The sequence below is a fragment of the Falco punctatus genome (genome assembly GCF_963210335.1).
Source record: "Falco punctatus genome assembly, chromosome: 1".
Lineage (NCBI taxonomy): Eukaryota > Metazoa > Chordata > Aves > Falconiformes > Falconidae > Falco > Falco punctatus.
The window spans coordinates 46856980-46871376 of record NC_137580.1 but is presented as its reverse complement, the minus strand read 5'-3'; the positions used below and the strand labels follow the sequence as shown (position 1 = coordinate 46871376).

Sequence of the window (14397 nt, the reverse complement as noted above, 5' to 3'; positions counted from 1 at the left end):
ATGTGCCCAGTGCTACCTGCAGCAGCACTGCACCAAAACAAAGGAAGACACAGCTTGGTTTCAAAAGGTCAGGGGAACTGCCTTGGCTCTGCAGCAAAACTGTGCTGGAAGTGTGTGGCAAAACAGACCTCCTGCTTTAAGGCCTCCTGCAATTGAATGATTTTGTAAAATACAGTTTCTTCTATAATTAGAGACTCAATGGGGTTCCAAATTTACATTAACTTCATGAGCAATAATAAATTATTATTTTTTTCTTCATGCCATCCAGCAGTTATAAGAAGCTTTATCACAACCAGCAAGTTCAGAGTATGGAGTCCTTAAAAAAGGTCACAAATATGATTGCAGTACTTTTAATTTCAAGTAAAAGTGAGTTTGATTTTATACTTCAGCAAATAAGAATACATTCATAATTTTACCCCAATACAAGATTTCTTTATTTTCATATTCAAAATAGCATTTTTTCTCTGTGTATTTTCCACCTAATTAAAGACCAGATATTTACTAATGCACAAGCACTGTCATTTTTCAAATCAGTAACAAAGCACACCAAATACTATAATGCATCTTGCGCTTTTATTGTATTGTATTATAGACAAAGAGGAGTACATACAGAATAATCACTGTCATCACAACTGTAAAGTTGCAGTGTCACTGTGATCCCTTTGGGAGTCAGAGAACATCCACTTGTCATTCATTCCACTTTTTTATTGTAACAAGCTGCATGTATCAAACCTCAACTGTGAGCAACCATTTTTCTAAATAAAAACACAGCCAAAAAACCTCAGTGTTTGCTAACAGGACTTTGCAAGATTCTTTAAGGTACCAGCAGAATAAGCATGCACAATAGCAATACAAAACCATAGACATACTGCCCCCTGATAAGGTGAGCTGGGCTGGAAAATTCACAGGTTCAGTGCTGGAACTCCATCTCCTGCGAAGAGCCAACTCAAAAAAACCTGTGCACTACTTTGGTTCAAATCTAAGTGGGAGTAAAGTAACCTAAGTTTAATATTTCACAAAGGAGTTGTGTTAAGCCTAGTGTCTTATCTGTAAAATAAAATATGGTCTATGATAAGAACCTCTATTGCTTCCTGTCAGTCAGTCACCACTGGAGTGTAATGCTGCTAGAAGCAATGTGTTGCTGTGTCATGCTGCTTCTCTTTTATACAAACTAGATCCTGATGACCTGTTAAGGGTTTTTCTAGAACACTACAAAGGACAAAGTGAATTTCCTGCTTGAAATGCAGGTGCAAGGAACCTTTTCCTTGATGAGAACCACACACATGCTTTTTGAACAACTTTGGCAGAGTATACGGCAATACGCTCCTTTGCGTTACTGAGTATGACTGCACACAAAGTTGGCAGTGGGTCACAGTTCCCTATTTCCCTGTGCCTAATGTGGTAGAGAAAATGGGAGAGAAGCACTTTGGAAACATACAAATATCTTCCATCATAACTTACTGAGCAGCCTGACAGCAAAGTATCAGCCATTTATGGGAAGAGAGACAAATTCATAAGAATTGGCAAAATTACTTTGAAAACCACTGTTGTTGATACTGCTCCCACACTCTTGCTTGTACAAAAGTGTCTAGCCTGTACATAGATTCTCTAGCTGATACACAGATCTCTACTAATTATACTTTGGGGATGATATTTTAAGCCCTATGAAAAATCTTACTGTTATCTACAATAATTTTCCACGGGGGCCATTTTCTGCTCTCCTCCCCAAAACAAAGGAAAAAGGGAAAATAACAAGAAAGGATTTGCTCTCCTTTTTCAAAGAGTAACAAGGCGCAATTTTGCCACCTACTACTACTACTACTACACCGCCTAAATTGTTTTGTTCTCTCTTGTCTCACACTGACTGCAGCAGGAATATTAATAGTATCAGCACTGTAACCCACTGCTATGGAATGTAAAGTCCATGCAAGAGCTATGGATCATTTTGGTAGAACTTAAATATTTCTCAGAATACAGTTTGCAAGAGACTCCTGGGCACACAGGCATTTTGTAGGCTCTCTGCCAAAGCCCTGTGTAGAGGCCAGTTTGAGTGGATCAATCCAGTATGTGATTTGCTTAATGAAAGACACTTCTCCAGAAGATTTTGGCAGACGCAATCGGTTCAATTGCCAGGCAGTATTCATGCGATTACAAATGTTACTGATCACATTAGATACTTAATACATCTCTCCAAAAAAATCACAGCTACTGTGTGGCTCTGAAGAAATTAAAATTGTGATACAGATTACAGTGTTTTCTGTGCACTGGACTATTGATACAATTGGGAACAAATACCTTCCTTGGACTGCCAAGCAGTGACAACTATTAATTTCTATATAAAGCCATGACTGCTTGTTTGTAAATGTTTAGCTATGCATCATTGCAAAGTAGCTTCCTTTTCATGTTAGGGATATATTCTACCATAAATGCATTAAAGAATTCAGCTCCATTGACTTTCACAGATCTATGGCAATTCACGTGTGCTGATGGGCTGGCCTGAGAATCCAAGGACAATTTTTGGCTTGAAATACTAGAAAAGTGAGATGCTATCCTCTCATAAAAGCCACGAGTGAGACTTGGGCGCTGTTTCTTCTGTTGACATTTCAGCAGATGCAATATTGCATACAGTAATGATAAAATACATCAAAGCAAAAATTATCTGAGCTGTACCTGCCTGGATAAAAATTGTTTTCCTTATGGCGTGGCACAACTTGCACTCTGTATCTTCCTGTAATTTATTGAACAGTATTTTAAAAATGAATAAATGTCCATTGGCCAAATCCCAGTGCTCTTTTCAGTGTACTGCACGAAAGCAATCACACAGGCCTCTCTTTTCCACTCTCAGGAGGAGGGTTTCTGTCTGCAGAAAAACATGAAATCAAAGAACTGAATATATCAGTTTAAAAGATTATATAATTGATTATACCTAATCCCTCCACACAGCTGTAGCCAAGGTGCTTTGCTGAGTGAAAAATCATAGTTATTAGTGCTGGTTTTCATCCAGAAAAAGTGAAGAAATAAGTATATTCAGAACCAAGATGCACAGAGAGTATTTTTATAGTTTAAATGTTTTCATTTTCACAGTTAACTACTAGGGAGTAGGCTGTCAAAATCATTAAAGTGTCCTTTATAAAGGCTGAGAAAAATTCCAGTTTCAACTGCACTACTCTTAATTCCTATGCAGTTATTGCTGGCTTCCTGTTGACAACGTTTCAGTACTGTATGATTTAATTGCGCCAGATACCACGTGCTGAGGAGCCAGTTGTGCTCCCAGTTACACTGCTGTTTCTCTAGAATAACTCTGAGTTCAATCCAGCTGTCAGACTAACCTTGTTGTCTGAAACTCATGATTTTTCATGACTTGAGTTTGTGGCTCCTATTTTAACCTGAGTTAATCTACTGACAGTTGCCTTATTATCGAATCCATTTGGAGCTATGCCCCCGGAACTCTTGAAAACTTGAAAACCATTCTCTACATACATCGTTTAAAATTACTCGGTCTTGTTTTTGGAGCGCCTTTGTGGAAAAGCATTTACAAGCTTTTTTTTCTCAGTATGCAGGAAAGAATATTAACTTTAAATCCTTAAAGATATTTAAGTATCGTTTCTTTAATTGTGATCAAATAATTTAAGTCTATTGTGTGTCCTGGTCTCACTTTTTGAGAAACAAAGGCTGAACTTCTCAAGTGGCACCATCATTTCAGAAGCTGAGTCTCCTGCAAGACTCAAAATTGTCAGTGCAAGAACTCACGTTAACGAGTGCAATTGTGACTGAAGAGAAACTTCCTCCTGAGCATATCTTGTGGTTTTCACCCTGTGGTCTGTGGTCCCTCAAGTACTTTGTAGACTGACTTTGAAGAGTTTCTTGAGAGGGGAAAAAAAGTTACCAGGCTTAAATTCACCACGAATGCGTATCCCATCCGCACTGGGAAAAAACATTAAAGGATGAAGCCCACTTATTAACAAATTATCTCATGCTCCGTGAAATAGCAAGGTGTTCAGGCTGCTGGTATTCCTCTGGCATGATAGCTCATGAAAAATTAGTAAGAGCAAAGGGCTGATTAACAAAGACGCAGTTTCCAAAGGAATAGCCGGGCACTTCTACCTGGAGACCTGCTCCACCAAGCTTTTCCTGCTTGGCCAGCAGTACCGCTGTCCCCTAGCAGCTCCCACTCTCTGCTCCTCATTTCTTGCTCTCCAACTGCAAAATTTTGCAAGGAAAGGCAGTTTGAGAACTGCTTTTCCTTCCCCTCCACAGCCCTCTGTCCTTTTCAACTCAGACTTTTGACATCCACGTTTGCATTAAAGATGACTTGTTCACTTTCCTTGTCTGCTTTCACTTATCGGCTTAGTGCAGTGGCAGGCATTACTAAACACTGTTCCTTGCTTGTACAATGAAATCTTGGATGAGTGAATGCTCTTATTGTTGTGAGCCCAGTAGAAATCATAGAATCACCTTAACATCAAACAGGCTTACTGGATTTCACTGTAATGCCAAGCTGTCACTGTTACCACAAACCCTGCCTAGGCATCACTCATGACTGCTTACAGGCAGGAAGAGCAGATCTGGGAGCACTCAATTGTAAACTGAAGACTACGAAAAAGAAGCATCAATTACAAAATTAATTGCAGCCCTCTTGGCATTGGCTTAGGAAGTCCCTGGTAGGAACAGTCCTGCATGGAGTTTCCCCTTGTAAAAACTTTCAAGACTCAGTTGCTGGACGAAGTTGTTTGTGTATAAAACTTGAAAAATTATAGTTGGTCAGCATAAACCAAGCACCAGTGGAGTAAGGGTATGGAGGCTGTACCTTGCAGAGAATAGAAAGCTGCAGTGTGCCATTTGCAAGGCCCTGGACCCTGCATTTCACTTTTGTATCTCTGCATCATTCAATAATTTGTACTTAACTGAAGCATCTCCTCCAGAAAGGGCTTTGGAGTCTCAATCCAAAGGCTGAAAAAGATGGACGGTAATATACCCTTTCTTTACTAGCGGTATTAAACTCTGACAGTTGTCAAAGCGTGGGTGATGTTCCAGATAACTGGTTGTGGTTGTTTTGATGATGCGCTGTTCCTATGCCCCTTGTTCTCTAATACTGAGGGCTGGCTGAATCAGTGCCTTGGCATCTTAGGCCTGTCCCAAGTCCTCACTGAAACAGCTTACCCTGCAGCACTCTGAGGCCAGCCTCTCCCTTTATATTCTGCCTCACTCTTAGGACACAGCATTGCCCTTTGGTGGGTTGTATTCTTACTCCGCTCTGCAAATACAATAGCCAACACAGATATGTCTGAATATGTCTGTAAGTGGGATTAAGGAATTGTGCTGCCTCTGTTGCATTCAAAAAATCTTCTCAGTGTGGCTTAGAGAAATTTAGTACCTGCTTTAACTTCCCATGTAAAGTCTGGTAACCAACACAGCTATGATTGCACATGGTCTTGCCGTGTCATGTGAAATGTAAATATTTCAGCTGAACCTAATCCAAACTTAAGTGAAATCCCACCAGGTACCAGAACAGCCTAGCACAGCTGCTGGAGGTAAAGAGTCCCTATTCACACTCTACCACTGAAGAGTTATTTAGTATTATGCTAATGCATGGGAAACTTTTGCAACGTAACCCATACTGCACTCAGAGCTCTGCCCTAATCAGTTTGCTCTTGATAGCTCAAGAAAGCTAAAGTCACCCCAACCTTACTGTGTAGGGCCCTACATGATTGCCCAAGGTCACAAGAAAGCAAAGGCAAAGCAATGTAATCGCCCTTCTGTGTTATAGTTTGAGAGGCACAATTAATTTACTACTCTGGTTGACTCTGCTGTGAATGATAATTTGAGTAGAGCATGACTTTAGAGGAGCAAGGAGCCCTTCTCACCTACCAAGAGAGGTGACACGGGTCAAAGGCACTGAGCAGGCACCTAAAGGAACTGGGAGATGTGGCTGCGAACTGGTTTCACTCACCACAAGTTGCTTTACTGTCATGTTGCCAGCGTTAATGGAGCTGTTAGGGAAGGAGAGGCAGGACAAAACACACACGGTGAGGCTTTATTAGAATTGAGAGACCTCCTGCCTCTTGCAAACTTCAGACAGCATGGGAACCACTGCGATAAGTCCTACCGCAGTCAGTGTTTATGCATACTTACGATCCCACATATGCATACATTGCTAAAATCAGGGGATTTAACACACCCTCATTTTTTGTTCATTGGGACCTCTGCAGCACAAGACTGGCATGTGAGGAAAATGCCCTGTGTGTTGTGATAGCTACCCAAGCAAATGTGCTTCCCTCTTTTGCACAGACTATCGATCCATGCGCAAAGAATATATGTGCTTCCCTTTCCTCTCTGCCAGCCCTGCCTGCCACCTTCTTGCTCTCCCATTTGCTTTCCACTCCTACCCGCTGAGCAGTCAGTCCACAGCTCAGAAACAATGTTGTGAGGTAGAGAGTAAATCGGTTTTCTTGTTCTTCTCTCCTTCATGCATCATCTTTCCTTCTTTATTTGATGCAGGGACTGTCTGGGGTAATTCTTTAGCCTGTTATGCAAGAAGTTAGACTAGATGATCTTTAATGAACCTCTCCAGCCTAGGAAGAAATAATCTGTACTTGGTACAATCCTATTTGCTGAAATGGAAGTGAGTCAGCAGGGATGTCATTTCTGCTATACGCAGACAGGCAGACCTGGCCACTTGGCTATAAAGGCTAAGTAAGAGCATTTCTATAGAAACACATACCCGTGCGTCTAGATTATATGCTGTCTTCTTTAAATCCTGCAACGCCCTCTGCATGAACTCAAATGCATGGCAGTCAACACAGGGGCGACCTGGAAAAAGGTACAGAAGAAGACATCATTGTCACAGCATGAAATCTGGAGTGCAGCAGTACAGAGGGGGAATACTCAGAGACCTTGTAATGCCAGGAGCAAATCCATTTTGCCAGGCACCCACACCTGCATGTGCACAAGGTTAGGGCTGCCCGTGGACAGGGCTGTATCTGTCCTTGTGCACATGTCTGAGGACCAGAAAAAACACAAGAGCATTTTGCTGTGTGTACTCTTCTGAACACAGCTCAGGCTTCATTGTGCCCAGTGCCGCCTGCCTTCAGCCCCCAGCCTCTTACCTTAAAACTGAAATCCTCAACCCTCCTCAGACACGGGTTAATTGTCAACTGAAAATAGCAGTTTGCAGTGGTTCAGAAATCAGACAGGCAGGTCTGTTTTTACAGGAGCTCTTACAGAGCAGCCTGGCAAGGGACAGTGCCAGATCTGTATTTGCTTCCTTTCACCTGCTGCTGTATTTTTTCTCTGCCAGGAATGCAAAGCATCCCACTGGCTCTGCAGCTGGTGCCAGTGTGTGTGCACAGAGGGGCAGGGCAGGGAAAAGGCAGAGAAGAGGGGGAGAAGGAGACGACAACAACTAGAGTGGCTCACCTCTGGACCTGGGCATTTTCACTCTGCCAGGATTCACCCTGCACTTAAGCCCTTTTGTTCAGTCCCAGAGTTAATGATGTGTGGGTTTTTAGGAGAAGAAATGCAGGTACTGGAGGAGGTGCAGGTGGAATGGGAAGAGAGGCCTTCTGTACTGATCACAGAGCCCCCGTGTTGGGGGGAGTGCTGAAACCCTTGCCCACAGGCAGCCACTTGTGCTGCTCTGACAAAGCAAAGAGGGTGCAAAGCTGCTGCTGAGATAGCTGGGGAGCTGCCTGGAGCCAGGGACCTGCTGTGCAGCACTGCAGCACCCCATGCCTGGCACCCTGCTGCCAACATGGACTTAGCAGTTGGGCCTGACAGAAGGGAGCAGCCAGAGGGCTTCTTGGTCCCCAGCAAACCTCTTAGGGTCTTTGACCTGTCCAGGAGGTGTTTCTCTCCCATCCATCCTCCTCCATCTCCCCTCCGTGCAGCTGACATCTCAGGGAGACCCAGGGATCAAGCCAGGGATTGAATTCCAGGGATATGGGGAGATCCAAAGTCTCCACCTCTGTAAGTACATCACTCACAAAGACTCCAGGTCCGAGAGAAATAGTGACAGGATGGTTTTGAGCACATTTCAAAGACACGCAACCCCCTCCTGTTTTCAGTATTTCGGTGATTTAATTTTTTCCACTTCAGATCATGGAGCAGAGTCCTCAGAGAGAACCTGCATCCTCAGTCTGCTGTCAACAAATCCATCATTTGCTTGATGCCATGGTCTGCTCCCTCCCCTTGCTGTGATCTCAGAAAGCACCCTGCCCTGGCTACACCTTGGTGAAGTGCTGCATATCTTGAAGTACTTGTTACTAAAGTGTTCTTAAAATCAGAACTTGATGGAGAAAAATCCAAACTTCAGGTCATAAATGAATGTCTCCTGCTCTGGCAGTGTGGAGAAAGCTCTCTGAGGAGTCATGAATTCAATAGTCAATCATTGCCTGCTACCCAGGAAATCTTCCCAGGCCCTTATAAAGGCGATGGCTGCATGGAATCATTCACTGGTATTTATGGCAGCCAAGTGCTCCTGTGTGGACAGGGAGGTACTAGTGGAACGGCACAACTATGCCAAGTGGTTGTTTCACTCTGCCACCCCTGTGAAAGTAGCTGCCCTGGCATCAAAGCAGCCTCTGCAGGAAAATGGTGGTGACACTGAGGATACCTGCCTGGGCAGCTCTGTGTCCTGGGTCAGCACATGCGAAGCTACTCACACCACACTGCTTTTTGACGCCACCATGCAGATGCAGACAGTTTCACCACATAATGGGATATTTATTCATACTTTCTAAAGTAGTCTCCTGGGCTGTTCTTGATGAAGGGTCCTTCTCCAGGCACAGCTATCCCTGGGTCAGGTTAGTACTCCTGCCTGCTGGGAGCTAGCAGCCCTGTAGCACTGGCAGCGAGAGAGCTCATGTCATTCTCCAACCAGCTACATCCCAGAATGGGACACATCATTTTGACTTAGAGCAAGCAGCACAGAGAGCACTCACTGAAGCAGCACTACCGGCAGATGAGAGGACAGCTGTACCTGGGAGGAGGTGATAAGCAGCCGGGGAGGTGGCTAGCTATAAACTCTTCCACCCATGCAGCCCTGCAGAGCTTACATCTGTTCAGCACTTTGGGAACTGAACTAGGGCAGTTCTGATCTCTCCATCAAGCACTAGCACAGAGCAACTTGCATGCAGTTCCCCAAATAAAATAGAGGTGATACCCTGTTACCTGGAAAGCCTGTAGCTACAGTCAGACTTTTACCAGCAAACCTGCCCAAGTACTGATTTAAACAGGCTTTTAAACTATTACACTAGCCAGATTCCTGCAGTAGCCAATAGCAAATACTTAAGGAATATATAAGAATAAGATTAGAAATGTTCTTCCAGCGAATCAAGACGTTTGAGGATATCCTGAGTCTGACTGATGTTTCTGCATCTGATAAGGTTGCCGTGAATTTTTCTCACATTCATTTGCCTCATTACTTCCTGAATCCATGTAAACTTTTGGCACCTACAGCATCCTGTGGCAATGAGTTCCACAGCTTAGCTATTCAGTGAGTGAACAAAATACCATTCCTGTCTGCTCTGAGGTTAACATCTGCTGCCTTCATTTCCTGCCTCTAATTTTTTGCAGTGGAAGAGACAGTTATTAAATATTCACTATTTTTGTCCAGCTTATGACTTTGCTGCTTTGAATCACTCCCTGCCTCAGTGTCTCCTTTCCAGACTGAAGAGCTGGACTGGTAAACTGGCCTATTTAGCTAGACTTCATCTCTCTTCATGCTTACAATATTTTCAGTAGGATGCCCATGGACATTTCCCCAACATAATGATCTAAGGGTCTGTTTTCACAAAGGTTTTAAACAAATCTAAATGTGCTGTTGCCAATAGCAGCAATCCCACCCTGATTTCTGTCCTTGGCTACATGTTTCCACACTTTCCGTCACTTACAGCAGGAGTAACCATGCAGTTGCTCGGTCAGCTGGATTGCTGATCTTTTTTTCTCCAGATCAGATCCTGAATACCCAAGTTCTGGGGCCAGAACAAGAAACAGGGCAAGGGCAGGAGGCCAGGTTATGGGGAGGAGGGCAAAGGCAGCATAGGCTTACATCAGCTTATAGTAATCATGAAACTAAACCTAAGTCGCCTCATAGCGAAGTACAGCAGAGTGCTATTAATTCCTTGCTGACAGCTGGGAACAGACTATCATTCATAGGGAGACTTAACAGGTTTGTGGATTAACATAATGAGAATTATCAAGAGTCAGCTATAATTCTTTAAATGGGTCCTGTCAGCACGAAGACTGTATGTGTCTTTGTGTGTTTGGGGAGAAGTGGGGGAGGAGAGCCTAAAATATGCTTCTTGGCTTCTTCTTGGTGAAAAACTGGAACTGAAAGCACTGTGGAAGTCTGATTTACTTTCCCTCACATGCACATGGCATCTATTCTTTGTATTTCATGCACCTTGGCTAATGAAAACAGACTGACCAGCTTCTGTTCTTCAAATTCCACATTTCAGCTTTCACAGTGGGTGATCTGGGCTATAAATGAAATGGGAGATTGGAGAAATTACTTAATATTTTTTCTAGTGGATTGCATTGAACTTTAAACAAAATAATCCACAAATGTTAGTAAGACCACTTCATACTCGAACAGTTTTTTGCATATGCAAAGTGCTGTGTATAAGGACATGGTTAACCACTGCTAATTAGCGTTATTCATAAAAAGCTGGGCCTGGCTCTCTGGCTGGCAGAAACTATGCCAAGCAGAGAGCAGGTGATGGTACCCCAAGCCAGATATCAGTGCCACACAGAGGGCAGGATCCCTCTGCAATGCTAAGAACTGTGACTCACTCTCATGCTTCTTTCGGGTGACTCCTGCACCTCCCACACTTGCATGAGGACATTGCTGTCCCTCTCCAGCTCATGCTGCTGTAGGAAGAACACATTTCTCCCACCAAGTGGGAGAGTGAGGCTGTAGGGCCTTGTGGTCCACAAGAGATTGTTCCTACTAAAGGCATGTTCCCAGTACCACGTCATCCACCTGGGAACAGAGAAAAGCATCGAGCACCACACTGGTCTGCCCTGCAGAAGGACACCTAGTACGGTTCATATACATCATATACCCCTGCCAAGAACATGTACTAGAGCCACGGTTTTGTTGCTGGGTCATTCAGGATCCCACAGCCACCAGTTTACCTGGGCTGACAGTATGGACTTAAGTGCCAGAAATGGGGAAGGTATGTGCACGTGCACCAGTAGCACTGCCCCCAAAATGGGTCAGTGCCCAGGAGGATCCACTGCATGATGAGAAATAGCCAGTGCATCTGACATCAAGCAGGAAAAGATCCAGGAATGTCTGCAGTATGTCACATCAAAGGTCCGCCTGGCCCACTGTCCTGTTTCTCATGAGCCACATCACTTCTAGTACAATAAATGTGTCTAGGAGCATTCCCAAGCCTTGAGAGCAGCTGGCATAGGACAGCTCATATCTGGAACAGTAAACTGTCTTCCATCCAGGTGATAGGCCTCCTGTCATGGACAAAAATGTGCCAGGGACCATTGTAGCAGGTTACTAGTACAGCCATGTCCCCATGCCAGGGAACGTCCATGGGCACTGGTTATAGACATGACTTTCACAGCCAGCAATGGGTGCCCATGAAAGAGCGTAACAGCAGGGCAAGTATGGAGAGATGTGTCCCCAGAGACCCTCCCAGGTCTCAGGAATATGCTGAGGCAGCTCCTGAGCCAGAAGAACTGCTGCTGTAGCTAACAGCCCTTTCTAAGTTGGTTTTTTTTCCCCCCTTGAATCTACCCAATCAGTTCTGCAATCCCAAGAAAACTTTTAGCATCCATAGCGTCCTAAGGGAGGACTTCCACAGGTTAACTAGCAGGAAGAGACTAGATGGGCAAAGGAAAGTACCTGGAACACTTAGCAGCTATGCAGCACTGTCTCAACAAGTGGCTGATTAGGAGCATCCTGAGTTTCTTGCTGCTTTAAAACTCTGTCCCTACAGCAGCACAGAACAATTTGCCATCCACGATCAGCTGAGAGTCTTCCTCCTCACCTGGCCTCAGACATAAATACCATTGTGCATTCGTAGCAATGCTACCAGCCTCCATTACTTAGGACAGAGCAGCCTGTCTCTCCAGAAACACTGGACACAGAAACACTCTGACCTGCCTTTCATTCCTCTCTCTCACATGCAGGAGTCAGACAAGTCAAGGAACCTTCCTCAAGTGCTCCTCAGGGGTCTCAGTAGTTTGGCCAGAAGATATAAAAAATACAACTCCTTGAGACTGGGGTCAGAGACCCTGGCCAAGAGTTTTGTTCTACAGATAAATTGGGAGTTTCCACCACACAAGCAGAATAAGGAACCACGATATACTTTGCCCCAAAAATGTGTTGACTTGCCTCTGCTAATAGACACACATGTAGGGCACATATAGTTTATTTTTCAAGCACGATATTCTCCCTGAGGAAACAAAATGGACTACTTGTCACAAAACTTACTAAAATTAATTAATACCTAAAAAACACACACACAAAATAGAGATGAAGTCAATGAGGTCTGTTTAAGAACCACAACTTAGCACTAAAAGAAAAGAATGGAAAAAGAAGGGAATTCAGCATGTAAACTCTGTAGAGACAAATACACATAGGTGTATTTGAAAACTAGTAATGGAATTATAGGAGAATAAAACAGTGACTAAATCAGGTCTTCTATTAAATATTTCTGCAGCCATGTGAAAAGATAGCTGTGATACAAAGTAAGCATGACTAAGAACTAAAGATAGGTTTGTATACAATTACCTTCCTTTTTTTTTTTCTCCCAGAGGACATTTTCTAGTGAAAGGCTACTTTCCACTTGTTATCAGAACACCCTGAGAACACTGACTCCATGTTTTGCCTCATTTTGGAGCTAAGAACGTTTAAGTAGAGACTTGTTCAAAATGACAGAGGAAGCTAATGCAGAGCTGTGATCCAAATTCAAGAGAACCCAGCTCCGTGGTGTGCTCAAGCCAGTCTGTCATATTTATTTATTTATTAGATCTGCAGAATAGCAGCAGGATTTCAGAAATCTATATATGCTTTACAAATACACTGATTGGGTAAACCTCCCCTGTGTCAGTCTGTAGTAGTTACAAGAAATTTGAACTTGACCTATTGTTCCAGCTAAATACTAAAATAAGAAAAATGTAATGCCTTAGCAGAAATAGACACAAATTTTCTTCCAACAATATCCAGACTAGCAAGCATGTTATATGTATTGTGGCAAATCTTGAAATGAAACTCTCTAGAAGCAGATCTAAAAGACCTAAACCCAAAGAGCTTTGAAACAAGCTCCAATAAAAATTATAGTATGCAGTTAGCATTTTTTTCCTAAATGACTACTAATCCTTTGCTTACGTGCTGTTTTTATAAGCGTTGTTTTCATGGGCTTTGCTGACATGTTACAAACTCATCATTACTCCCTCGCTAATCAGGCAATGCAGCGTTTTCCTGGAGCTTAAGGTCTGTGTGGCTGCTGTGAGTTAAGTGGAGGAAAGAAAGCAGACGCGGTGCAGCGGGAGGGCATGAGTGCACATGACAGGTACATACTTTCTGCAGGAATCACACTCCCAGGGTCCTGGCTGGCCCCTACAAGCCTCATGCTTAGCAGGCCAACCACTGAGATGAACGGGATCGCCACACGCATCACACTCCAGACAGACGGCAACGCCATTATCTCATCAATAATTCAAGCTATCTTCCCTGCCTGAAACAAGGAGAAATAGTGAAAATCAGCAGTTTGCTACCACACACAAACCCACAAAGAAGTGGACGAGACCTGATAAGCACAGACCCACATGCGCACGCAAACAAACCCACATGCCATGTGCTTGCAACGCACCCCACGGACCAGTTTGCCCAATACCTGATCTTTCTCTTCGCCTGTCTGCTAGACCCTTGGAGCAGTTGTAGCAAGCAGGAGAGGCTCCAGCAGCCGCTCTGAGCATGCGCCCCCTCTGCATCCCCCTTCCCTGATTAGGGTCATTGCCATGGAGATTTGCTATAGCAACACTGAAAAATTGGAGCTGCCAAGTGGAGAAGATTTAAAGGGACCACAATGTGGTGAATGGTCATTGCTGAGCTCCTCCCCTGACTCAGTTCCTCAAAGGCCATGTCCTCTTCTTGGTGAACACTGGCTGCTGCTACGCACGTAAGAGGGTCTTAGGCAATCTTTGTGTTTGTCAATTTTATTCCCAAAGGGAATGAGCTGAAATATGCAGCTCCCATCCCTTGCTTTAGTTGTAACTCAAAGTGAGATTTTGTTCCAAGAGGTTTAAAATGAGATTAAAACTCCAAAGTTTGCTTGAAAAAATAAAGATGCAGGGCCTGTTGATGGTGCCCTGCATGCCAGGGAAGACTACATTATGGTCTTCATTTAACTACCTTGAAAACAAAGCCTTGTGGAC

General features: G+C 43.8%; 1 protein-coding gene across 2 annotated transcripts; it reads right to left on the bottom strand.

The window, feature by feature from the left end:
* Positions 1-551: 551 nt before the first annotated feature.
* LOC308073115 (NELL2-interacting cell ontogeny regulator 1) lies at positions 552-13979 on the bottom strand. 2 transcript variants are annotated; one of them, XM_080410913.1, is made up of 4 exons: positions 13857-13975; positions 13541-13697; positions 6722-6810; positions 552-2860 (listed from the first exon to the last, which is right to left on the bottom strand). In XM_080410913.1, the coding sequence occupies exons 2-4, from the start codon at positions 13662-13664 to the stop codon at positions 2795-2797; spliced, it is 279 nt and encodes a 92-aa protein (XP_080267039.1). In that variant the 5' UTR covers positions 13665-13697; positions 13857-13975; the 3' UTR covers positions 552-2794. The 2 variants fall into 2 exon arrangements, with proteins under 2 accessions (XP_080267039.1, XP_080267040.1); XM_080410914.1 differs by lacking the exon at positions 552-2860 and adding an exon at positions 2867-3715 and having other exon boundaries at positions 13857-13979.
* Between the last annotated feature and the right edge of the window lie 418 nt (positions 13980-14397).